At 39.2% G+C, this 25,948-nt stretch overlaps 1 protein-coding gene across 3 annotated transcripts in view; it reads right to left on the bottom strand.

The window, feature by feature from the left end:
• chl1b (cell adhesion molecule L1-like b) overlaps positions 1–25,948 on the bottom strand; it is a 128,092-nt gene that overhangs the window by 16,499 nt on the left and 85,645 nt on the right. For 2 of the 3 annotated variants that reach the window (XM_074675300.1, XM_074675382.1), the window contains exons 13-23: positions 22,542–22,708; positions 22,297–22,462; positions 22,018–22,142; positions 21,590–21,691; positions 17,894–18,091; positions 17,596–17,666; positions 16,696–16,918; positions 12,093–12,208; positions 11,672–11,876; positions 11,419–11,541; positions 7,953–8,132 (exon numbers count right to left, since the gene is read on the bottom strand). In XM_074675300.1, coding sequence (XP_074531401.1) covers positions 7,953–8,132; positions 11,419–11,541; positions 11,672–11,876; positions 12,093–12,208; positions 16,696–16,918; positions 17,596–17,666; positions 17,894–18,091; positions 21,590–21,691; positions 22,018–22,142; positions 22,297–22,462; positions 22,542–22,708 — 1,676 coding nt within the window. Of the gene's footprint in view, positions 1–7,952; positions 8,133–11,418; positions 11,542–11,671; positions 11,877–12,092; positions 12,209–16,695; positions 16,919–17,595; positions 17,667–17,893; positions 18,092–21,589; positions 21,692–22,017; positions 22,143–22,296; positions 22,463–22,541; positions 22,709–25,948 lie in introns of those variants that run through there. The other variant, XM_074675471.1, reaches the window with a different exon arrangement.

Raw genomic sequence — 25,948 nt, 5'->3', positions numbered from 1 at the left:
CAAACATAACCATCTCACTTCAATCCAACACACACACAAAGATACTCTACTATGAGACACTATAATATTCATTTCATATCATCACCTTGTAAAGAATATTTTGTTAAAAATAAGGACATTTGAGGTTTGCTTGCTAACCTCAAATTTCCTTGTTTTATTCACTGGGGTGCAGGGCAGGGGCATGCGTCCACTGTGTTCCCTCCTCACTCCCCATTACAAACCTTATGTAACTTTGTGATTTAAGCAGTACAGCCAAGGGATTGCATAAACACAAACCTACCACGTTAATAATGTTTGTTTGTGTTCAGTTAGTTAAACTCAGTCACATTATGTTAACGTAATGTGGGCCCAGTAATTCCAATATAATGCTATTGTGTTCATGCAGTGTAGTAATATCGTTTGGCTTTGAAGTCAGATAGTCCAGTTAGATTTACTTTATATGTGTTTTGCATGCCTGATTTAAACAACACAGTTTTGTGGAACCAGTTGACAGCACTTAATTAGTAAAACCAACATTTCTTGTCTGAAGAGTTTTTGCACCAGATGGTTACGAAGGTTGGTACCTGTCAGCGGTCAGTAAACTCAAGCTGTTGGTTTGCTCTCTGACCATTGTCTGAAATAAGCTTTGACAAACCTGTTTTGTAAAAAAGTTGACTAAGTCCAGGGCTAATGGCTTCAAAAATATTTTCACAAAAAAAAAACATTAATTGGATTTCATGAATCCCACATTTACATCCCCATTTTGCTGCATCAGTGGGTTAATGCTCGTGTTAGTTGCTTTTTTGAGAGACAAACAGAGATAAATGCTACTATTAATTCACACGTCCACCATTATCTAATGTAAGACTATAATTTGGTGTTTGAACGTTGTTTAAGTTGCTCATTGTGTGTTTACATTTTTTTTTATACTTACTGTGTTTAAAGTTTGACTTATTTATTAAAGGTGTTTACAGTTTGACTTCTTTAGTTATTATTGTGTTCACAGCTTGTTCTTATTTATCACTGGTTTACGCTACAGTTCTTATGTTGACAGTTTTATAACTTAAGTTCCTTGTTTTAATTTAAAAGTGTTCTGTCTCTATCTTGAATCATATGGGTATTGTGATTTATGATTATATACAGTATATATCCCGTGTATATCAATGAATTATTATATATATCAGCCAATATATCAGGTATCAGTTGATATATCGGATATTGGCCGATATATTGGATATCGGCTTTTTTTGCCCCCAGTATCGGTGTCAGAATCGGCCCCAAAAATCCCATATCGGTCGGGATCTAATTTAAACCTTCACTCACATCTTTGAGTGTAAACAGAGGTCATTTACATTAAAAAGGTTGTAAATTTAGTTCAAGTAAACTTTAGCATTTCATTATTGGCTTTAATCATATTAAACATAATTATCCAACAACAAACTTGTGGCTAGTGAAAATGCTGAGTGGCTAGTAATTTTGGGAAACCAGAAGCCACAGTGGCTGGTGAGCAAAAAAGTTAATATCAAGCCTTGTTTGTTGACGTAATGCGTGGCACTCAAAACGCTTACTCCCAGGTTTGTTTCCTGAAGCATCATTTTCCCCTGAGCTTGAGGTAGTCAGTTTACACTGAGTCTGCTGTTGCTGGGATAAAAGTCACTTGTTGTTTACAGTCACTGATGAGCCAACATTAATATAACTTAATGATTACTCAACTCATTATCTTAACCGTTCAAAAGAAAACCACAAACTTCATGGAAGGAGGAGCTGACATTTTTTCTAATCCGAGGAGGCATCAGTGTACTCTCTGCTGATGATAGGGGCACACTGCAGACAAGGTCAATTATCTGCAAAGACAATGGCCCTCATTTGTGTGGGAATTTGCGCAGATCTGGGTGTAAAAATCAGCTTAAGGCAACGTCCACATGTGATTTATCAAGCGTGAGTACCAGGGCCAATCACGGCGTACGCCTGATCAGCTGTCGATAAATGTGGTGGCTGAAAACATTTGTAATTTACATAACACGCCCCTAAATATTCAAGGTTCAGCTGGCCAAACCCACAGAATTTACGACACGGAGGGACGCATTACGGGAAAAAGGGAACTTCTCCATGCTGGTAATCGACAACGCCATAGCAACAGGTAGAGAGGAAATGACACCGCGTTGTTTGGCAGTCGGAAAAATAGAGCGGATCAGAAAAAAACTCACCTGCAAGGAAATCACTGCAGCTGTAAGCAGCATGGATGTGACAAACTAAAATATGACAGAGTTTTTAACATTTAATGTACACATCCTTCGTTTATACATTGATTAATAGATCTGTGATGCCTGACTAATAGAAGCCACAATATTATTAATTGGTTCCGTTCAGGTTCAGAAATGTGGAAAGTTGGCGTTTAAAAATGTGTTTGAGCTCTGAAAGAAGTTGCAGATTCCAGTCAGAACCTGTCACAGACTGAGGAGGGAAAGGAGCTGAATTTGTCGATAGTGCGCAATTACGCACGGGTAGACCAGAGTTTTAGGATTATTTGCAACAAAAGACGAGCACATAGGTTGTGATCTTGTGTAAATGAACGTCCTTAGTTATGAAGTTGAAACTGAACTTTTTCGCACACAGTTTACGTTTATATGATAATATTGTGAGGATCAATATCATCTAATCATCTTCACAGTAAATCTTTTAATCAATACAACTTCCTTAAAAAAATCTGTTATAAAAGTTTGGTCCCGCGTCGTCTGAGTGTTCTCTGCGGAGACTTTGCACTGAACATGGGAGTGCATTGAAAGCTGATAACAGCCTCTCTGTTTACAAATGTTTTAGGTAAACCAATCGAGGAAACAATTTTTAAACATAGAAATCAGCTGACAGCTCCTGCTGCTCTTTCATAGCGAAGTATTTTATAGAATTGCGGAAGAAAAGTGAACATTTAAAAGCATTCTTGGTGTCGTATCTAAATCAAGGATCTAAATACTAATCAAAGAACATCCGTTTTTATATGTGAAAATGTTTTGTGTTCATAACTCTCCTCCACTGACGGATTTCCCTCGCCGCACCCTGCTCTCCACTAATATGAAACTTGAGTACATGAACTCAGACCTGGCGTGGGATTTGAGCGCACCCGACGCCCACGTTCAGATTGATAAATGCCGATCTGTGCATGGAAAGGAGCGTACACCCATTTTTCAGGCGTAAGCACGTTTGATAAATGAGGGCCAATGAGTGTCTGGTGCTCTTCTGCCACAACAAAAATATTTATCTAACTATTTCAGCCTGAGACACTCAGGCATCTTATATTCATGGCTGTCCACATTTCTAACTTAAGTAATGCATGCTCTACTGAAGTAAAAACCAACTATGTTAAACATGTATGATAGCTGTATGATATTCCATATTTTGCACACAGACACAGATCTACATACTGATGCCAACAGTGAAAGCCAGAGTCAAAGCTGGAGGAAATAAAGACAGGAAAAGAGAAAGCAAAGCGAGCTGTAAATACACATCAGCAATGTTTATATCTGTGTTCACAGAGCACGCATATACGCTTACATATGTATTGATGGTGCATGATGACAGAGCTGTCAGAAATCAACATTTGTGTTCAAATCTTGAGAGATTTATCTAGTCATAACACACAACTGCAGGGAAAAAAAAAGTCTTTCTGGCTCTTCGGTGGGCAAATAAGCAACCCTGAGGAACCAGTAAAGTTTCTGTCTGTGACACTGAGTAATCTATCACATTTTTAACACCAGCAGCTCAAACTCAAAGTTAAGTTGTGCTTTTTGTCTTTTCATGACTTGAATGAAAAACTTTAGTTAGGGGAGTCCAAACGTTTTTCAGAGAGACGCATTTGGGTTTTTGGAAATGACTGAGAGTCAGCTGCTCGTACTGACATGTTCATAGACAATGAAAGTAACAGATGAATGCTCGGCTTGATAACCATTTCTTTTAGTTTGTGCAATTAAACCAGATGATCAGTGGTCAGTTTTCTGCAGTGTTTCTCCCTAATGGAGATCGTTCTCCATTAGGGGGGGTATGAGGAAAATATTCAAGTTTTTTTTAAGATGTTTTTGATGTGGATTTTATCATGAGAATTTTTTCAGGATGTTTTTCAGGTCTAATTGAAACCATGGAAAACATTTATAGCCTTTTTTATCCTGCATTCTGAACAAGTTTTTGCATCAACATTTGCTTATTCTGCATCGTTTTATAACTTCAACCCAGTCAGGAGACCAATAACTGATATTAGGGGCAGATATTGATTCCCAGTATAAGTAAAAATATTGGTGCCAAAATGTTGAATAATGCATGGCCTTTTAGCTGTTTAATGTTCATTAAACAGCTAAAAGGCTCAGCAGTATGTCTTATTATTATTATCTACCGCTTCAATAGTGCAGACAGAGAAATTCTGCAGAGAAACAGCAACAAGCAGCTCCTGAATATTTGCAGTTTAAATCATTTCTTTTCATTTTAAGAGCCAGGAAATTTTTTCCCTGTGGGTATTGATAGGTAGAGTTTTTTTTGTTTGTCTGGGAAAGCTATCATAAGTTCATAGACAGTAACATAGTCACAATGCTAATTGTGTTAGCAAATCAATAGGATTTTCGATTGATGTTAGCATTAAGCTAGCAGACTTTCGCTAGCCGAATCTAGCTGGTTGAGGATCACTTTTGTTAACTCAGTTAGGCTGTGTTCATCGTTTTATGTCCCTCTTAAAGAGCCTTGTGTGTTGAGTCTAAATAAATGACCAAATCAACAAGAAAGGTCTCTTTTACTAAGAACTGTTCAGCAATCTGCCGAGCTGAGCACCTATGTTCAGGGAGGGCAGAATGGAGTAGATTTCCATAGCTAGAATATTATCAGCGGCATTGTTTCGAGTAATTAACAGACACATTGGGAGGAACTGCCAGTGAGCAGAGATGCTGTTTTTGTTTACATAAAGTTATTGGGCTCACAGTAGTAGTTCTGCAGCTCAGGAGGAAGAAAATCCACCTGGACACAGATCATCTCAGGACACTTCAGTGTGGTGAGTCAAACCGGTACTGTAACATGTATAGTTTATATGTTTATACTCGGCTCTTGGTGGGTGTATCCCTCGTTGGCGGTTGTGTGACTAACTGACATCACAGAGGAGGAGCTGCTTTATCAGATTACTCCAATAAAAAGAAAGGATCCTCGTGTTGTCATGAAGGTCGAAATCTCGCGGCCAAACCTATTTTCAGAGGCATCAAATCTTCGTTCTAGGATTTCAGAAGAAATGCAATATCTCATTTTTTGAAAATTCAGGGGGTGAAAGGTCTTGTTTTCAAATTTATTATATGTAAGTATTAAATCATGGATCAGCATGATATGTCCCCTTTAATGTAATCATTTAGAACATAATTAAAGTCCCTGAGAGGACTTTAAAAGGGATTTTGAAATAGTCTTAATTTTACAAAATTTGCCTGTTTGTAATCCACTACTTTAAAAAGAGATTACAAGGGCCAAAATCATTTCTGAATGTTGTTTTTCTGTGGTCGTTTGGATCTTCTCAGAACATGAATTGATTTCAGCACCAAGACCAAAGTTCTTATGTTCACACCACACCATCAGGCAAAGTTTAACGGTGAGATGTAAGTCGGTCAAATGAAAAGCAAAATCTGGCTTTTTTTTTTTTACAGTGATTTCTTGGATATTGATGGTGGAAACTTATGGTGGCATATTGCATTCATTTGAAAAAAAAGAAAGCCCTCCTGTATTTATGACATTACTATCTCATATAAGCAGGAATTTATTTGTTAAAACAGACACGTTGCTGCATTTTTTTTTTTTTTTTTTTTTTTTGCTAATCAAAGATATGGGGTCTATACAGTGTTTTTACAGTCTTGTAAAAAAAAACTTGTTGCTGCATGTTATTTTTGCTACACACAAAAAATTGTTGGGTTATATTTTTCAACCCAAGAGCTGGGTTGAGACTGTTGGTTAGTTTGATTGAGTTGTTTTCATTAAATTGGGTAATCTAAATACCCAGATTGCTGGGTTATTGTAGTTGGCAGTTGAGTTACTAGCTGTTGAGTTGTAATTTTCATTATATTGTGTTGGGTTATTTCGGACTACCCAACATGTTGGGTTGATGCTTGCGCATGCTTAGACTAACAGCTACCCCCAGTTTACCCCCACTCATTCGACCCCCCCCCCCTCAGCTGCTTGCAGTCAGGACGCTGGATGGGCAAGTCTCGTTATGGCCCAACCATGATTGTCTTTGCGGGGTTCTACGTGCAGTACCGCCATCTAGCAGCGGTTTGCTACGTGTGCACTATTCTTTCACCACAATGTTCAATTTATATAATAAAATGTATATAAAGCTCACTGCAGTAACCGTGTATGTTGGCTCAAGACACGGGCGTCAGTGGCGCAGTTGGATAGTGCGCTTGGTCAGTGATCGGGAGGTTGCAGGTTCGAGCCAAGATCCAGGCAACATGTGGGGATGTGTCCTTGGGCAAGACACTTAAGTTACTGAAGTACTCCCACTGCTGCATCAGTGGCTTGTAAATGGGCATGAAAGGGTGTTAACGTGTGAGAGTACTGATGGACTAGCATAGAAACTGAAAACCATCAGTAGATGAATGTGAGTGTGAATGGGTAGGTGTAACCTGCGGTGTAAAGTGGCTTTGTGTAGTCAAAGACGAGAAAAAGGTTATATAAGCTCAAGTCCATTTACCATTTATATGAGCGTGTGAAGCAGTGATTGTAAGATAAGATAAACTTTATTGTCCCCGGAGGTTAATTTGTCATAGACAAAGTGCAGTGCTGCTCACATCTGATGCACATTCGCTCATACATACACTCATACTGACAACAGAATACAATTAAAATACAAAACCATGCCTGTTGTAAATCAATAAGTAACTGAGTAAAAGCTGTGTTTGCTGTGGCATGCCACCAATGACACAACATGTGAATAAATACAAACAAACAAAATTGTGAGCTCTTGGTCATTTGTAGTTAACATAAGCGATAGCTTCTTGTGGGTAACGTTGGGTTTTTTGAACAACCCAACTGGCTGAGTAAAAAGAACCCAAAAGTGTAGTCAAATTGAGCCTGTGGTTGGGTTATTTGAATAACCCAACATTTTTAAGTTTGTAATCAGAGGTGTGGGGTCAAATCAAGTAAGGTAGACTTCTTAATGTGTTTTAGTTAACAGTTTCACGTTTCATGTTTCTTTATTGAGCTCATGATTTAAGATTTTCAGTAATTCCTTTACTTTTCAAATTCTGAAGAGCTAGAGCTGGGCTGTCAAAAATAAAAGCAACCTCAGCAACAATTGGTGATGGTGCTAAGAAATGGACCTAAGGTCACAATTGGCCACTGGCCTGACTCTGGACACACCTGCTTTGGTTTTTAGGATGCATCTGTATTTAAAGCAAAGCCATATTGGTTATACTGATGGTATCAGAGAGATGCTGCAGTTTTGTTTTTTACCAAAGCTTAACTAACCCAAATATGTGTTCCTGTACAATTTCCTATCTCGTCATTCACATTCTCACTGCCTGAGGTTTAAAGATGAGTGTGAGCCAGCTGTGGCACGCAGCCATCAAGATATAACATTAAATTTTCAAAAAAGGATGCTATAGGATGACAAAGTATGATAACTCACCCAGCAACTCCTTCATGATTACACCATCCAGTGGTAAAAACTAGTTTCCCTTTTGCTCAAAGCAATTTTCTTTCTTAGGTGATTGTTTCAGCTCTCTGCCCAATCAATAAGCACTTGCTCTTTTATGACTATGACAAATGAAAAGCACCTCTACATCCATATGAAATTGTTTATCCACAGAAATGACTTACATGGAGATATGAAAAGCTTGGCTGTCCAGGCGTACATCATGAGTCCACTAGTTCAAATCCATTTTGTCATGGTGAAATGGGTCTGTCACTGACTTTATTAAGACTGGATTTTGCCTGCCAGTGCTTCACACAGATTTTCCACTTACTTGTTTCTAGTGTAGTGGTGCATTCCTCTGTGGCAACAGGCCCGCAGCCCACGGTGGTGCAGGAGCGAAGGTAGAACTTGTATCTGCTCACTGGCTCCAGGTCACGCAGAATCCACTTGTTGGTGTCAGGTTTGCTTATGCCTACGGTCTGCAGTGGTCCCACTTCTTCAGTGTCATTGACTGGATACAAAAATACAGAGAGCGTGTGTTGGGATCACAGTCTGCTGAAACTTTTAAGATATGTCAAGAAATCAATCAATGTATCAGTGAGCTTTATCCTTCTCCTGACTTTATGATTCTTTGTGATTCAGTTAAGCTTAAGTTTATACTTTTCAGAAAATCTTGAGACAGTTTTATAATTTTAACTGTTTTCTTTGTGTGCTTCATGGAAACACAGTTTGTAATCTGCATGTTCTTAATTTGAAATTCTATTCCTGCAAACACATAGATTATGTCCTGCCCATTCGAAGCTCAAACCTCTTTCTGTTGTATCAGTCTCTATACTGCCACTCTTTTTCACTTGGTAAAGCAACACGGAAGGTAAGGTGACATTTGTGTTCTTTGTCACGAAAACAAATACAACAGGTGTTCAGGTAACCTTTGTTGTGAGAGGGGTGCTACCATTTCTTCTCTGAATTAAATAAAATGAGAGAAGCCAGATATATACTCAGTATAAGATGTTAAGGCTGTTTATTGTTTAATTGTAAGATGTGCATCAAACTTCCAGCTGCCGTCAGGTTAACTTTCCATTATGACAAACGGCTTTAATCTGACATCAGATGTAACGGGACAGTTAATATAGATATAAATGTATATGCTGGTTCAGACGGTTACATTAAATAGTGATTGCTATGATTGTTTACTGCATTAAAATGTGCCTGACACTCTGGAAACCTGCCTCTGAGGCTTTGATGACATGTGCGCCTGTCACCAAATTACAGCTGCGGAGCCGCTTTGCGCCAAGGATAGACCAGGTTGGAGCCGGCGAGCTTTCAGCGCACTTTTTTGGCACAAAATTGTCACTGCGCCAACATGAATCTCCCCCTGGTGCCCCGTCAACTCCCCCTGGCGAGCAGTCACACCTATCTCTGCACAGACCGTCTACCAAATTGTCAAATTGGCAGCGCACGGCAGTGGTGCGCCACGAAATTAGAGCCCATTGTGCACCTATATTTTCTCATAGTGAATAAATTACGTTGGCTTATAATGTTATGATGAGAAAAATAGCAGGCACTCTTTCAATTTATTGTCTGTGAAAGTAGTCTGGTGTTTTACTGAGGCCTCCTTCTGAAGACACAAACTCTTTGGGCTCTAATTTCGTGGCGCAGCGCAGGAGGCGCAAGCCTGGAACAGCCTGAGCAGTGCTAATTTCGTGCGGCGCGCCGCCGTGCGCTGCCAATTTGACAATTTGGTAGACCGTCTGCGCAGAGATGGGTGTGACGGCGCGCCAGGGGGAGTTGACTGCGCACCAGGGGGAGGTGTCAGCAGATTCATGTTGACGCAGGTTGGTAGACCGTCTGCGCAGAGATGGGTGTGACGGCGCGCCAGGGGGAGTTGACGGCGCACCAGGGGGAGGTGTCGGCAGATTCATGTTGGCGCAGTGACAATTTCGTGCCAAAAAAGTGCACTGAGAGCTCGCCAGCTCCAACCTGGTCTATCCTCAGCGCAAAGCAGAGCGCACCCCACGCAGCTGTAATTTGGTGACAGGCGCACATGTGCGCTCATGTCATCAAAGCCTCAGAGGCAGATTTCCAGAGTGTCAGGCACATTTTAATGCAATAAACAATCACAGCAAACACTATTTAATATAACTGTCTGAACCAGCATATACATTTATATCTAAATTAACTGTCCCGTCACATCTGATGTCAGATTAAAGCCGTTTGTCATAATGGAAAGTGAACCAGACGGCAGCTAGAATTTGATGCACATCTTACAATTAAACAATAAACAGCCTTAACATCTGATACTGAGTATATCTGGTTCTCTCATTTCATTTAATTCAAAGAAAAGAGGGAGAGAAAAGACGAAGAAAAAGAAATAAATGTGTGTCACTCAGGATTTACCCGTGATTTCCCATATTTCTCTGTTTTAATCTTTATTTTTAACGTGATCTAAAAAGATGGAGTACATTGTTGTAAGGAGGATGAGGTGGAGACACTGGGAGAGTATACAGTGTATCACCAAAGGCTCTGCTTGGCGATGACAAACCAGGAGTGCAGGTGGATCAAAAGTATTCCGAATGGATAAGCCAGCTGTGTAACTGTCTCTTTATTTTTTACTCCAGATAAAGACAAAGGAACAGATTAAATCTGTCCCGGGAGCTGGCCCACAAGGTGACGCGTGTCGTGTCCTCCGATGCGCCCAACTGTCCATTGTCCTGCTGCAGGCACAGCAGCTCTGACTGTATCCGCTACCAGCACTCTCTCCGCGGTGCTGTAGATCAGTCAGACCAATCAGACGCTGCGCCTCGGCTGCAGGGCATTTAAAGGCGAGGAGAGGCGCTCATTTGATTGGTGAAAACAGCACTCGGCTGTGTTAAACCCACTCATGGCTTTTCTCCTCCCTCTCTGCCATTTTGGCGGAGGGAGGCGTGGACGCGCAGCTCTGCACTCATCTGAGCCTGTACTGCGCCTCTCTTGGCACTGCAGGAAACTTGCAAAGTGCGCCGGTCACACCCTGTGCGTACGGCCAAGGCCGGCGCAGGGCAGGTGCGCCTGCGCCTGGTCTACGAAATTAGAGCCCTTTAAGTTTATACTAAGAGCATGACGACAAATTCCATTACTAAGCTTGACCTCCATTAAATGTTGGGCCACTAGCGTGTTAAGATTTCACATGATGCAATGTGACCTATGGTTCCCCCCCTTTAAGAAAGTGTTGTAGTTTTTTTTTCATTAATGTTAATACAGACTGTATAATAAATGCATGTACGTATCTGTGATGTCACCCATCTGATTCAGAGTATTAAAGCCTGTTGTCATTGGGAGCCAAATCTGAAATGCTAAACTGAAGAGGGGTACTTTGATCCTCCTCCCTAACATCTACATTAGCCCACCTGTCAGTCAGGTGAGCTGTTGCTCTGATTGGGCAAACTCATGATTGTCGTAGCTTTTAATGTACAAAGTACTGAGGTATGACAAATTGACTGTTCTGCACTGACAGAGAAATTAGTTATTCAGACAGAAGTCACTTTTTGTCCTGGCAGTAAACACATTTATTTTCATTGTAAAAAAATACAAACAATTATCAATATTAAAAAGAAGAATGCAAGAAGGTATACCATATAAACACTGGTGAAAAGATAAACAAGATACATATAGTTTATATAATTACGCACACACACACACACACACACACACACACACACACACACACACACACACACACACACACACACACACACACACACACACACATATACCAAACGTACATTCTACATTAATATATTTTTATAAGGGAAACATACTTAGCTGATACTCCAGGAGGTACCCTGTGAGAACTCCATTGGGCTCGAGTGGAGGGACCCAGTCCAGAGACACAGAATGCTTCTGTACATCTGTGACCCTGAAAACAGGATTTTTTTCAGGGACTGTGGGGGTAAAGAAGGGAATGCACACAGTCAACTGTCCACCTTTCCGGCCCACATACCGTGGGTAATAACAGATTGTCTTCGAGTAGTGGTGGATCAATACACTCCATCCTGTTTTCTACAAACTCACCTCCCTCTGGAGTTTTGAAGTTGACGGGATGGCTGCCCGGGCCGCTTCCCCGCCCATTGAAGGTCATAACAATGAGGTTGTACTCAGAGAAGGGCATCAGCCCTGTTACCACAACATGGCTCTGGTCCCCAGGGAGTGTCAGTGTTTGTTTTTCTCCATGGCTTTTCTTTGACTTAACCAGACTACGCAGACGCCACCAATTTATCTACAACAAGGAAGTGACATAAACATATTAAACAGCTGTCACTAGACATTGTGGTATAAATTACATGAACAAAAATGTGTCAGAAAGTGCTGAATGAGTTACTTTGTTTGAGCAGGAAAATATTTAACCAGTTCAGGTGACAAAAGGCAAACCTTGTGACCAAGGCCATTCGTTTTAAACCGAGTCTCTAAACAAGGCTCTGATGTGAGGTTTTACCCTGTAGCCTCCCAGGTGTCCACGCAACTTGTCCCTATGAACACGCGTCCAGCTAACCTTGACCATGGAGCTGTTCATCACCCAGACAGCAACATCTTCAGGTGCAGCAGATGGAACTGCAAATGCAAAATATATTACAGTTTACCGAAACCCAGGAGGAAGTCAGAAATACACAGTGATGGAAACAGGCTTTCAATAACAACTCAATATGATTAAACAGTATGCTAAATAAGTAACAAAACACAGGATAAAATGTGCTGGGCATGCTAAACAACTAAGAACATTTAGTGATCACTACTGAACAGGAACAAGGGCTTTGGATGAATTTAATCAGACCCTACTGCAAAAAAAAAAAAAAAAAAAAAAAACAAGAAAGAAAAATGAAAACGAAGCAAGTGTTGTTATTTTTAGCAAAAATTGTCTTATTAGACCTATAATGAGCCACATTCACCAGAAAAGTCCAGAGGGATGTCCTACTTCAAAGCATCAAAGAAAAAAAATTGCTCTTAATTGCATGTAAAGTGTAAAATAAAAGTCTAGCAATGGGGCAAGTAAAAAATAGCTTTTTTAGTTCTCATATTAAGACATTTTTCATATTTCAAGGAACTAGACAAATTAATTTGTCTTGCTCTACATGCTGATTTTTTTTAATCCCTTATAAACTATTCAGGCACATTTTTTGTCTTTAATACCTTACATAAGACTATTTCTAAACTTGTCAGGTAAATTTGGGTCATAGTAAGGCTAATGAGACAGATTTGACCAAAATAACACACAACATTTGCATAGATTTCAGATTTTTCCAGTGTCTAGCTTTAGTTTAACCAGCTGACTGGTGATCATTCACCAACCAGGTGGGAATAATGAAACTACTGAGCTGAGGGATTTTATGGGAGGATCAACACCACATTAAATTGGAGACACATTTGGGTGTAAGTTCATAACCTGAGGTGACTTCATGTGGGCAAGTCCAGAAGAAAGCTAAACACAAAAAATACAACAGACTCATTAAACAATTGCTTTTCTCCTGAGAGCCAAAGTTCAGAACAATGGAACTCAGACCCTTAGTTTGAGGAAAAGCCCAAAGAATCACATGGTTAGAAAATTGGTCACTTTGCATGGTGTCAGTCAAAGTAATAATGGTAACAGAAATATTACAATAAAAATACATATTATTATTATTATTATTATGATTATTATTATTAGGTAGGTACCGCCCAAATTCTGTCAAACATACCGGGTATGGATTCACGTAAAATCAAAAGGTACCATGTTTAGGTACCTAAATGCATCCTTGTCATTGTGAGGGAGTGGAATAGTAGGTGATTTTCCATACTGGACATGAACACAGCATTACAAGGTTATATATTGAAGACTTTATATGTTAATATGAAAATATGAAAAAAAAATGTTATCAGACAAACTGATATTGTTTGCCACATAAACACAAAAAAGTACCGGAAATTGGTACTGTTGAAGACAGGTACCGATTGCCAGGTACCGGGCATCAGTACCGTATCATTTCAAGTGTGAAAGGTACCCATCCCTAATTGTAACTGTGCCATTGACCTTTTTTAAGCCACCATGTTGTTGTACTGAAAACTCTAAAAACCTTTGTTTAGGTTATAATCACATCAACTGCCAAAGTAAATGACTTCAATTGTATCCACTGGGTGGCACTGCTGTACCGATATACTGTTGTCTGAATGCTGATTAAACAAACAGAAGTGACACAGAGCAGTGCTAACCTGCCATCTAGTTCAATGCAGAACTAAATGGCAGATTAGTGGCACACATTTAAATGATGAACACTGTTGTTCAAACCATAAAGCTAAAAAGAAAGAAAAAAAATGATATACATCAAAAAGCTTTAATATGATTCTGTGTGATACATTGATTTACATATTATGATATCGACTCTGATTCTGAAATAATGGCAGACCAGCTGGTTGATTTGCATATCTGCCTCCTGGTTGGATAATCTGACAAATAACTTCTGCGTTGTTGCTAAATAAAGAGGCGGCATTGCTATTCTACTAACCAATATTTTAGCAGATGTATTTCATGAAGTGCATGTCAAAGGGTTAATTCTGAAGCATATTTCATGGCTTTTTTCACACACCAAAGCTGTACTGTTTACCTAAACAGCAGTTTCTACTAAAGCCATAGGTAGCTTATACAGGATGATGACTGGATGCTGTTCTCCCTCAGCATTAAAAGCTGTATTGTTTTAGAATAACTACAAAAAGTGGCTCCCTGCACCATTTCATACAGAACAGCTTCATCTTTAAAAAAAAATGAACCATCTACCAAAATCACTACAGAATGTAATTTTACAAAGAAAAAGAAAAGAAAAAAAAACAGGATGCACTTGTTTTCCTAGAAAAACAGAAAGTGACTATGAACAAAGCTAAATTCTTTTCAGGTGCTGCGGATTTTAATTTTGGAGGACTGGTTCTGTGATTTGATGATGGCTGAAATGTGCTTGGTGTCAACATGAGATGATATTCCTTTTTTTTCTTAGTGGCTCATTTGCTTTGTACTGATTCAGGGGCAAAAATGATGCAATTGTAGCAATTGTCACTTGGTTTGTTTGGCGAAAGTCTCTTGCGGTCCAAAGTTGCAAACAAATGTCAAGCACGATCGATTTTTTTCTCTCAACGGACAGAAATTATACCCGGAAGGCGGGGAGTTTCCCTATCTTCATTCATTCATTCATGTTCTTACCTGCCATGGAGCATCAACAACGTGTGTGGCTAGTTTGCATCATAGCGTTTATATGGCTCATGTACCAGTGTGCTACATGAACAACATGTGCAGTTTTTCAAGAGTCCTGACTGCCTGTGGAAAATAATATCCTGTTGCATGTCTTAAGACTCTGTATTATTATGAGTAGAGTCCAGCATTTGGCAGATGTGCTCCTCTACCCAGATTTCAATGAGGCATTATATTTCCTCGCTGTTCCACGTGAGCCCACGACTCATTTTTTCTGTTCTTTAGGCTTCTCTACTTCTTCTTCTGTCATTGGGTGCGTCTCAATGCGTTAACTTCGTGCTTCCTCCGTCCTATCTCCTCCACGACACCGGAAGTACTTTCCCAGTCGCCATTTTGAAGACTGTCCCAAAACGATAATTGCGCTCAGAGGAGAGAGGAGAGAGGAGAGAGGAGACTGATCGGAGGAGCTATGATCGAGGAGACACGAGAGCCGGCTTTGCGGAAGTTTTTTCACTGACCGACACGCCCCCATATGGAATATCATTCTCTGATTGGACGCTGCAGCAGCTCAGACTTCACATGAAACTTCACAAACACAACGGAGTTTAATGAGAGAAAAGACAAGCTGAGGACGGGCACGGAGGATCGTTCAGAAACTGATCATAAATCTGGTATTAAAGGGTTCGCTGTGAGTTTACAGCACAAAACACTGAACACAACCATCATCAAATCAATATAATCAGAGGATTAATACAGAAAACTGACTGATCAATAATATCTTCCTGAGACACAATAAGGTGGGTCATATTGATAGTAATATAACCCACTTTATCTGATCGTGAACTCTGAAGCTTCAGAGTTCACGATCAGATGGGCTCAAGATAAAGGCTAAATAATTCATAAATAATCTCACAATTACGCATTTTACCGGAAAAGTGATCCGTGAGCTTCTAAACAGCACACAGAATAAACAGAGAACAGGTTTTCTTTATGGTTACGTGTGTGTTTAACTGGTTAAAGGAACAGACAAATCTCTGTTACTGTTTCTGTTTGATCAGAGTTATTACAGCGCACGTGCCCAGACGCACAAACAGCTGTTAGAGCTGACTGACAGATGATCCAGAGGTGATCAGCTGATGCCGTCATCACTGAAACTCGTCGCTTCATGTGACGCTCCGAAGGAGAGGATGTCCCATTGCTCTAAAAACGAATCTCCTCCGTTCCCCTCTCCTCTCTTTATTTCCTCGCGTCTCTCCCATGCATCTCTGGTGGGAGGGACTAAGACGCAAGAGAACGACGCAAGTGGAGGAAGGAAGGATGGAACTTTGGAGCTTTGAGACGCACCCATTGTTGATTCCTCTACTCATTCTTCTTCTACCATTTTGACTGTGCAAGTTGTCAACCGGGCTCATTACTGCCCCATCACTACAGTGTGAGCCACAGTTATGAGTCAGTTGTGCCGGTTGCTGGGTCGTTTGTGTTCTCACTGCACAGGAACCGCTACAGGGCTTGAATGGAAGCAAGCTGAGACCACCTATTTTTGGCGATCTCCACCCCGCTTGTTTTGTCCCGCATCTGAGAGCGATTGCTGTGTTCACATATGCCCAAAAAACTGGACTTTTTTTTTTGTCTGTTTCAAACGATCCAGGTGTGAATACACCCTTAGATACAAACGATGACAGTGTTGTGCTAAAAACTTAGGATCTTTCCCCTGCCTGTGAGTGTGTGAGTGTGTGTAAAGAACTTACATCAAACTATAGGAAACTATGAATGAGCTAGCATGTATGTCCTAGTTGGCTTTACTTTTTTCTTTTGTGTGACACAAATGAAAAACAAAAATGAATAGGTGCAGTTAAACTGTACCAGGTTAAAGAGGATCAGAACTCACAGTCCTCTCCTGAGTAGCCAGTCTCTATCTTGGGCTCAGGGCCCCAGCCCTGGTGGTTCCTGGCCTGGATCTTGATCTCATAAGGAACAAAAGTTGGAGTGTTCTTCACCACAAACGAGTGCCTCTTCACCATGTGCTCCGTCCAGCCCTCATCCACATCCTGTCTCCTGTAACTCACTTTATACTCCAGACCGGGGCCGTTGTGCTCAATGGGTAACAGGGGCTGAACATTGAAAGAAAAGAATAATGAGAGGAATACTATTTTCAAAGCTGCAAAAGATGCCTGACACATTTTACCATTCTCTGTCACTGTCTCAATGAAGAACGCCAACAGAAACTAACACTTGCAGTGTGTCATTCCATTGTGCAATGAAACCATGACCTGAAGAGCATGGGCCCTCTTTATCATAGACAGAAGACAAATGTGTTCAAAGAAGGGAAGCAACAAAACCAGAATGATCATCAACAAAGGAAGAGCTCATAAATACAGGATTCAAAGGCCAATGTAGCCATGACAGATTAACCAGTGGGTGCAAGATTGCTCCATCTGTACAAAATAAAGCTGAAAGTTTTATTGTATGCAAAGAGAGAAAAATCTCTCCTCCCTCTTTCTGATCCAAGAATCAACAGGTGCTCTGAATCAAAGAGTCCCCCCCCCCCCCCCCCCCCCCAAAAAAAAAAAAAAATTAAAAATAAAACATCTTGAGATTTGAGCCACAGCCAGTAATTGACTTTCTGTGATTCCTTCAGTTTCTGTTGTGATTTCTCATTGTACACTGATAAGACTGGGCCTCAGCACTCTAGCTTATTTAACATGAATAAGTCATACAAAGGCAAAGGTAAGCAGCATTACAGTATTCTCTGTAAGAGTACGACAAAAGATTACATTCTGTTTCTTACCTCCCAGTTGATATCCATTTCATGTGGCAAATGACCTTTGATTTTGATATTTTCTGGGTTCTTGTCAGGAGCTGCAGAAAAGAAAGAGTATAGTTTTTTGTCTCTGTTGGTGGTGCAAAAAATCTCCAATGAAGTAGGCATACAAGAGAGCAGATTCAACACAAACTGAATCCATTTTCATGTAGGTCTGATGGCTTTTCAGCTCACAGAGCAGCGGCAGTGAAAGCTCAAGAGACTCGGGAACTGCATCAAAAAAAAAAAAAATTAATTGATAATGATAGAAGATGAATCCTTAAACCTGCTGGAGGGGTTTTGTATCTCTCCGTAGGTTTGCTGTGGAGACCCCGCCCTATAGCATTAACAGCAGACACCCGGAAGCTGTAGTCAACGTGGCCATGAAGCTTTAGGACAGCCGAGTTATGGTTCCCTGGTACTCGGAGCATCACTTTCCAGTTACCTGGCTCCCACTGGCTTTCCTCGTACTCAATAATAAACTCTGTTCAGAGGTGGAAAGAAAATCAGAGAAGTCCATTAACTATATTAGTTCAGAGTGCAGAAAATGCCTTAGACCAGTCATAATTCATACTAGAATTAATCAATTATGGATTCAAAGAAACATGTTCACAAGCAGAAGGATGCAAAACAATGTGTATTTACTGCAGTAATGCATTGACAGGGACTCATTAGCTGTGTCCCAATTCACTAGGACAGTAATTTCAGGGATCAGCATTTCTTTCTATAACATTTGTAAAGCTTGAGGTTGTGTTAAAACTAGTACTGTTAGGCAATTAAAAAAATTAATCTAATTAATTACAGGATTTGTAATTTATTAATCTAATTAATCTCATTTTAATCTCATATCTGCTTAAGGTTCCAAAATAAAGAATTTGAATTCCAGGACATTAAAATTACATTAAAAGACATTAAAAAAAAATAATAATAAGGTGGGAATATATACAACATATTTTTAGGTACCCTGAGGCATAAGGAACACATGAAAAAAGTTTTATGGTTCTATCTTTACAAAATCTACACAGTCCTGCACCTAAGAAAAGCTGATTTGATTTTTAGGACGGTTTTTGCTTCTGTCACATTTTAACTCGATGTGGACTCAATTTTCACTGCAATTTGAACTTCTACACTTCTATGAGGTCAGGAGAACCAGGGCTAAAGGCTAAAAACTGTGAGGAACTATGTACAAAATACTTTATTTAAGTCCTGGATCAAAGAAGAGTGAAGTATCTTCAGTTTTTCATGCTCTGAACACACAAACTGTTGCTCATTGGTGCAGAGCAGCCCAAAATTGAAACATGACACCAGGAAAATGGAAGCAAATTTTCAAATTATTCTTAATATTTAAGTACTGGGCAAATATCCATCATTCTGTATTTGTGTAATTCAGTAATGAGTGTAGAATTATCTATTTTTACAGAATTGAGCTCGAGCAAACGGTTGATTTTGTACAGATTTTAAAAAAGGACGTGTCAATAAACGAGCTGTGGACAGCAGTCGCCCAAAATCCCCCCCCCCCTTTGAAAGCATGTTGCTGACGTCATGTGTGATGTATTCAGGGACCATCAGAAATTTGAAAATCTGATGAGAACACCACATTTTCCAAGTAGGACAAACGGTTTGTAAATGCCAGACGTTTGAAAATAAGTGGGTCTTTAACCACCCCCTGGGTTTGGGATCCAGATTAATCTGCGTTAATTTTTATAACGCGTTAATTTGCGGTGTAAGTAATTAATGTAATTAACGTGTTAAAATGACAGCCCTAGTTAAAACTCAATACCACATTTAACAGGCTATTACAATTCTAAAATTTCACTCAGCAGATGCTGTTGTCCAGAGCAACATACAAAACAAGCAAAAATTTAGACAAAAGTGAAAAACCTTATTTAGTGTGATTAAGGTGCTACAAGTTATTTGGCTGCTGGTGCTTCCATTGAGTGCAAGAAGAATTTTTTTTTTAACATTATTGTTATTATTATTATTTATGTCGAAAAATGTATCCATAACTAACCAAAATTAATCACTGAAACAATATACACTGCTTGGCCTAGAAAAAAAGACCACACACTCTAATATTTTGTTGGACCACCTTTAGCTTTGATTAAAGCATGCATTCCTTGTGGTGTTGTTTTCATAGGCTTCTGCAGTGTCACAAGATTTATTTCTATCCAGTGTTGCATTGTTTTTTTTTTTACCAAGATCTTGCACTGATGATGATCGTGTCTGACACGAAATATGGCGGTGCCATCAGGGAAGGAAAACCTATTTATGGAAAAACCTACTTAACGATTTGACCCTTCTCAAACAGACTATCATCTTTCCCTAAACCACGGGATGTGTTTTGCCACATGGTTGTTTTAAAAATGAGAAGCAATTCATAGAATAAATTGCCCATGCAGTCATCATCCAATAGGAGGCTTGTACTTATTTGCTTAGTTAAATCGCGGTGCCAACTTTGTTTTTTGGACAGGCAGTATAGTTCAACCTTCAACAACATTCAGTGCTAAGTATTCACCAAGAGCTGGATCTAACACCTTCTGACTCATTCTACCCCAGAGGACAATGAGGGGGAGGGTCCTATTAACTTCTCTTGTTTGAGCCTTAAGCTCATGTTTCTGCTTTTAGCTTGTTTTATTTTTATCTTTCAGCTTGATCTATTAGCCTTTACCTCATTTTTTAGCTTTTAACCAGTGTTTTATCCTTTAGCTTGTGTTTCAGTCTTTAGCTAATGTTTCAGAATTTAACATGTTTTAGATTTTAACATGTGTTTTAGCCTTTAGCTTGTTTTTCAGCATTTAGCTTGTGTTTTAGCCTTAGACCTGTGATTACGCATTTAGCCTGTTTTGTGGCTACCAGCCATGCTGTTGCTTATAGCTTTCATTTTAGCCTTTAACTTGTGTTTTAGCTTTTAGCTCGTTTTTTGGCCTTGTCGCATGTGGTAGCCCTTAACTCATATTTCACCCTTTAGCTTTTTGTTTTAGCCTTTAGCTTGTGTTTCAGATTTTAACATGTGTTTTAGCATTTAGCTTATGTTTTAGTCTTTGATCTGTGATCAAGCATTCAGCCTGCTTTTAGGCTTTTAGCCGTGTTATCGCTTTTAGCTTGTGGATTTTTATTATAAGGTTTTGCAAAGCAAAGAAAGCAACAGAGAGTGGTAAACAGAAATTGCTGAGACCTAAAATGGAAAGTTTATTATCATAATGTGGTTTAACAATTTTTAGAATCTTTTAAAGAAGTTAAAGGTAAAAGAGGAAGCTTATCGAAGGTTATCATGATGCTCAAGAGCCAACAGAAGAAGTGAAAAGAAAAGAGCAAGTGTAAAATAAAGTTCACCATCTGCAAAATCTGCAAAGTATAATTTTTCCACTACATCCTTTGGCCAGCCCATGTTTTAGCATTTAGCTTGTGTTTTAGTCTTTAGCTCATGCTCATTCTTTCTCTCTCCTGTTTATCTTTCTTCTGCTCTTCTGTCCTTTAGGCCCCAGTGTCAACCATCGCTAGCCATAGGAATTGTTTACAGCAGAGAAAAACACAGACCTCTCTTCTCACTACTAAACCAGCGTGGTGTTGTCACAGAAATTTTGACGTGCCGTAAATCAGTCCAGTCATGCCCATCTGATTGAGAAGCCGAGAAAAAGCATTTAAGAATAACCTGTATTGGCCCTGGTCATCTCATTTTAGGGTGTGGATTAAATCAAGCATATATCTAGAAGGGGGACTTTTTGAAGATCACATAGAAGCTCCTCACTTTAATCTATGGTACAACAAGTATTTGAGGATTTCTTGGGCTGTGAAGGATTCTCCTGATGTATCCTCCATAGCAAGGAAAAGTATGACACTTCTGTGGGCCACATTTTTAAAGCTCTCAGAATTGAACAGCTGGTCCTCAGTTTCTGTCAATGAAAGCCACAGACCCTGATGAGCTATGTGTTGTGTACAGCTCTGTCTATGACGTCTGCTCAAACACTGTAATTTCTCTTACCTATTGTTGAGCTGTTGTGATCGTCTCCAGGGATCCATTTCAGTCTCACACTTTTGCTCTTGTGTTCAGACAGTATCAAGTACTCGGGCGGTTCAGGGACATCTAAAAAAAGCCAAAACACCATGAATTTGTAAACATCCTGCAAAAATCAATATCAGCAATCAGCAGTCCAAGAGAGCAAATTTTCAATCAAATCACCTTGAGTACTACAGGATGGGAAGTGAGCTGCATTCTTGCATAGTCTGCAGCTGTTTCTGTTGGGCTGTTCAAAACTTGTCCTAAATGAGTTATAACCGGACCAAATACTGCTCTCCTAGCCTTGATGCGCGCTCACGCTGTATTGTGGTGCACTGGTGTGATAATGAAGCACCCGGGGGGTTGCTGATCTATTGACCTGGGGCAAAAATGTTATTTGTATTTAAGCTTACCTAACACAGTGAGCAGTGCTGAGGCTGTCTTTTGGTCAACTGGAGTTCTTGCCACACATCTGTACACACCCTTGTCCATGTGGCTTACATTGATAATCTGGAGAACACCGTCCACCACAAGGTATCTGTTGACAGAAAGAAGAAGATAGGATATTGATTGTTAAACTACTATGTAAAACTACTTTCCCTCTGTGATTAAGACTGCATTGCTGTCTTAATCACAGAGGGAAGACTGCATTGCTGTATGAAAACAGGAATAAAAATAACTGACTTTCCTACCTTGCGTTCTCAGTGCAGTTGAGGGCTATTTCCATATCATCTTTTTCCCACAGGAGCTCAAAGTCATTGTTGAAGGACTTGTCATACTCTGCCAGGCATGAAAGCTTGGCCGTGGTACCTATTAAGATCTGCAGGTCCTCCGGGGGCACGACTATTCTGGTAGGATCTTGCAGAAGCACAATCTTATTAGTGATGTTTCAAGGACCAGGAGCCACTAAGAAAGTTTTAGAGCCCAGACTGTTTACCTTTCACATAAAGCATGGCTTCAATGGCCGTCACTCCTTCTACATTTTTAGCCACACAGGTGTACTGCCCACCGTCATCTTTCTCCACACTGAGTATTTCCAGGGACCCATTATTGTGGACGGTAAACCTTGGTCCCTCCACAGACGCAGAGGAATCATCTTTGCTCCTGCACATTAAGAGCAAACACACTTTAAATTCTCCCCAAGGTCAGTCTGAACATACACACAGAGTCAGTCTAAGCAGATTAACACCACAGTGGGGCGGTAAAGTCTGCTACAGAAGACTCATCATTTTTATTATTTATATTTAATTTGATTTTAGTGATATAGTTTCATCAAAATAAACACATTATACAAAACTTTGGTGTCAGCTAACGATAGTCAGGTTAGCCTCATTGTAAATTGTCCATTCTCCATATTGCATTGAGATGGCACCAAGGACGGTCACCGGGTTGTGATTCTCCCCATGCGACTGATTTTCTCTCTTCTTATGCATTACATTAATGCACATTGGACTTTAAATTGCAAAGCTTAACATTGCGCCTTTTATCTTTTGCTTCTTGTTTTTTAAATGATTCTTTAATCTTTTCACATTTTTTCTTCTTTTTTTTCTTGTCTTTTTCAATATTCTATTTCTATATATATATATGTATATATGCTATATGTATAGCTTGAAACTGTATTATTTAGTTGCTAGTATCATGTTATTTTCCTGTTAATTGTTAGCACCAGTACGCCAAGTCAAATTCTTTGTATGTGCAAATGTGCAAATGTTCTTGGCAATGAAACCAGATTCTGACTCTGATTATGTTGACTCAGCATTTCAACATAATGTTCTCCTACTTTATTCTTCTTCTTCCGATTCTGTACGTTTTTTGGGTCTCTACTCCTCCTTCAAATTTTGTCCGGTTTTCACAATTCAAATTTTGAACTATTCAGCTTCTTCTGGAGATGTGTGCTATGACTTTTCTCATCTTTAACCCTCAAACTTTTTGAATTATTCAGCCTTTTCTGAAAAATTTTCTCCATCTGAAATTCATGGGAAATTTCAGCTCCTTTCGCTCAATCACCTTCAACTTTGAGAAGCTTCAGCCTCCTTATACTTCCACTTACAGACTTCATTTGAACTTTAAAATATTCAGCTATTTTTCCACTCTTCGTGTTTTTTTCTGCTTTTAAATATCTTTTACAGTTTTTGAGATTTCACTATTCAAGCAACATAAACTTTTCCCACTTTTCCCTACAATCTCCGCTCCTTGAGTGCATTACTTCTCAAACTACTACTTCCTCTTTCATTACTACTGCTCCTTTAACCCCTGTACTTTTTTTCCTATTTCTGCTACTTCTTCTTTTCTCCATTCCACATTTTCAGCTCGGGTTCACTGTTTATAACATTTGTTTTTCTTTTTCATTCTTCAGCTTCAGCATTTGCTGCAAGGAAATGCAACCTCTCTAGTTTTCTTCTTAGTTTTTAGGTCAGTCCACTTTTTCTATTTTTTCCCGGCAGACGGATTGTTTAGGTCTTGAATTGTGTTTAAATTCATATCATGTCATTTTCACAATGTCCAACCATTTTTTCTGATCTTTGATTCCTTTCCACACTTCATCCCAGTACTCAGTCATTTTAATTCACTGCCAAAAAACACAAGTGTGATCAACGTCATGCTCCCCACACTGTCTCCAGCAGGGCTGTGGGGCAAGTGAGGATTTTCCTTTGATTTTTGGGGTGATAGAAAAGTCCTACTATATATCTCCGACTGTATTCCCTTCACTTCATGGAGCTTGATGTTTTACTCAGTAACTACACATTATGGCACTCATCTTTGGTTATTTTTCTCTTTAGTTACTTTTCTCATTTCACTGATTCTTGAGACTTTAGCAAAAATATGTCCCACTAAGAAAAGTGTAAATTTGAGTGAAAGTGAATCAAATCATCCAATTTACAGCATTCAGTGTTGATTATTACAGAGTTTCTTGCACAATTTTTTTTCCTATGTTTGTTCTTTTGGTGACCAAATGATAACAGGGCCCAAAACATCTGTTGTTCCCAGACAACAGTTTATCATTTGAATTTGTCACAAAATTGTGCAAAAGTATTTTAAATGAATAATAAATATGCCAGATGAAAGAGTAGAAATTAAATTATCTTTAAATCCTGCGGCAGTGAATATCTAATAATATTTTTACATTTCTTGTGGTTGCGCAGACACCATCGGATATTTATCAAAAAGCAACAAATTGAGATAATCACTTGGTCAGCTTTATTTCTGACGACCTCCTTTCCCTCCTCATCATCCACCAAATGCTACAAGGTCACAGAAGCTGCTGTAATTTTTTTTCACTGTCCTGTAATATTCACATATCTATTGATGTTTTCACTGTCACAACCATAATGCATCAACACCTTTAGTACAGAAAAATGTATTCATAATTTTAAGACAAATGTATTTATTTTCAGTTGAGGCTTAGGGCATCTAGCAACTAAGGGAAAACAGGATGTCAATGTCTGAGGATGATGTCTGAGGACATAAAAGTCAGTGGGATCATGGCTACAGATAGTAGTGATCATTTGCCTGTCTTCACAGTCTATAAAAACTTCCAAAGCAAGGTAAAAAAAATATCACAAATGTAAAACTGGTATGAGATAAATCACCAAGGGCTTCGGAGGAGTTTCAGGCGGACTTACAGAAACAAAACTGGGACAAAGTATATGTAAATGATATATACACTGCATATGACTCTTTCAAGAAGTTACTAGGAGGACCATTGACAAACCATGGATGGATCCACAACGCATGCAAGAAAAAATAACGTACACAGATGCTTCTTAAAACTAAGAGCCAAAGAAGCAGAAAATAGATACAAGAATTACAAGAACAAGCTAGTAACTGTTATAAGAATTCATAAAAAAAGAATATAGTAATTATAGTAATTTAATTAACCATAACAAAGATAATATGAAAGCAACGTGGAGAACATTACACAGTGTAACAAATAAGGTCAATGGAACATCAGCTCTTCCTGACCACTTCATGGAAGGAAACAAAGATAGACATGATGTTAATAAAATATCAAATTAATTTAATTCTTTATTTGTGAATGTAGGTCCAAGACTAGCTGAGAAAAATTGTGAATAGTATTTTTCTCGGCACAGTAAAGCAGGATGAAATTATTGATATTGTAAAAAGTTGTGAAAGCAAAAAATCTAGGGACTGCAATGACATGGACATGCTAATCATACAGATCATAATAGAAGCTGTAATTAAACCATTTACTTACATTTGCAATTTATCAGTTTCCACTGGGATATTTCCCAAGAGGATTAAAACAGTCAAAGTCATTCCACTATACAGAAATGGTGACAGGCATGTCTTTTCAAATTACAGACCGGTATCTTTGCTTCCACA

Source organism: Halichoeres trimaculatus, unplaced genomic scaffold, assembly GCF_033239565.1.
Source record: "Halichoeres trimaculatus isolate MK-OKI-2021-1 unplaced genomic scaffold, fHalTri1.1 fHalTri1_scaffold_1, whole genome shotgun sequence".
Taxonomy (NCBI): domain Eukaryota; kingdom Metazoa; phylum Chordata; class Actinopteri; order Labriformes; family Labridae; genus Halichoeres; species Halichoeres trimaculatus.
Note: the sequence above shows the minus strand (reverse complement) of the source record. Positions and strands in the feature narration are given on the sequence as shown.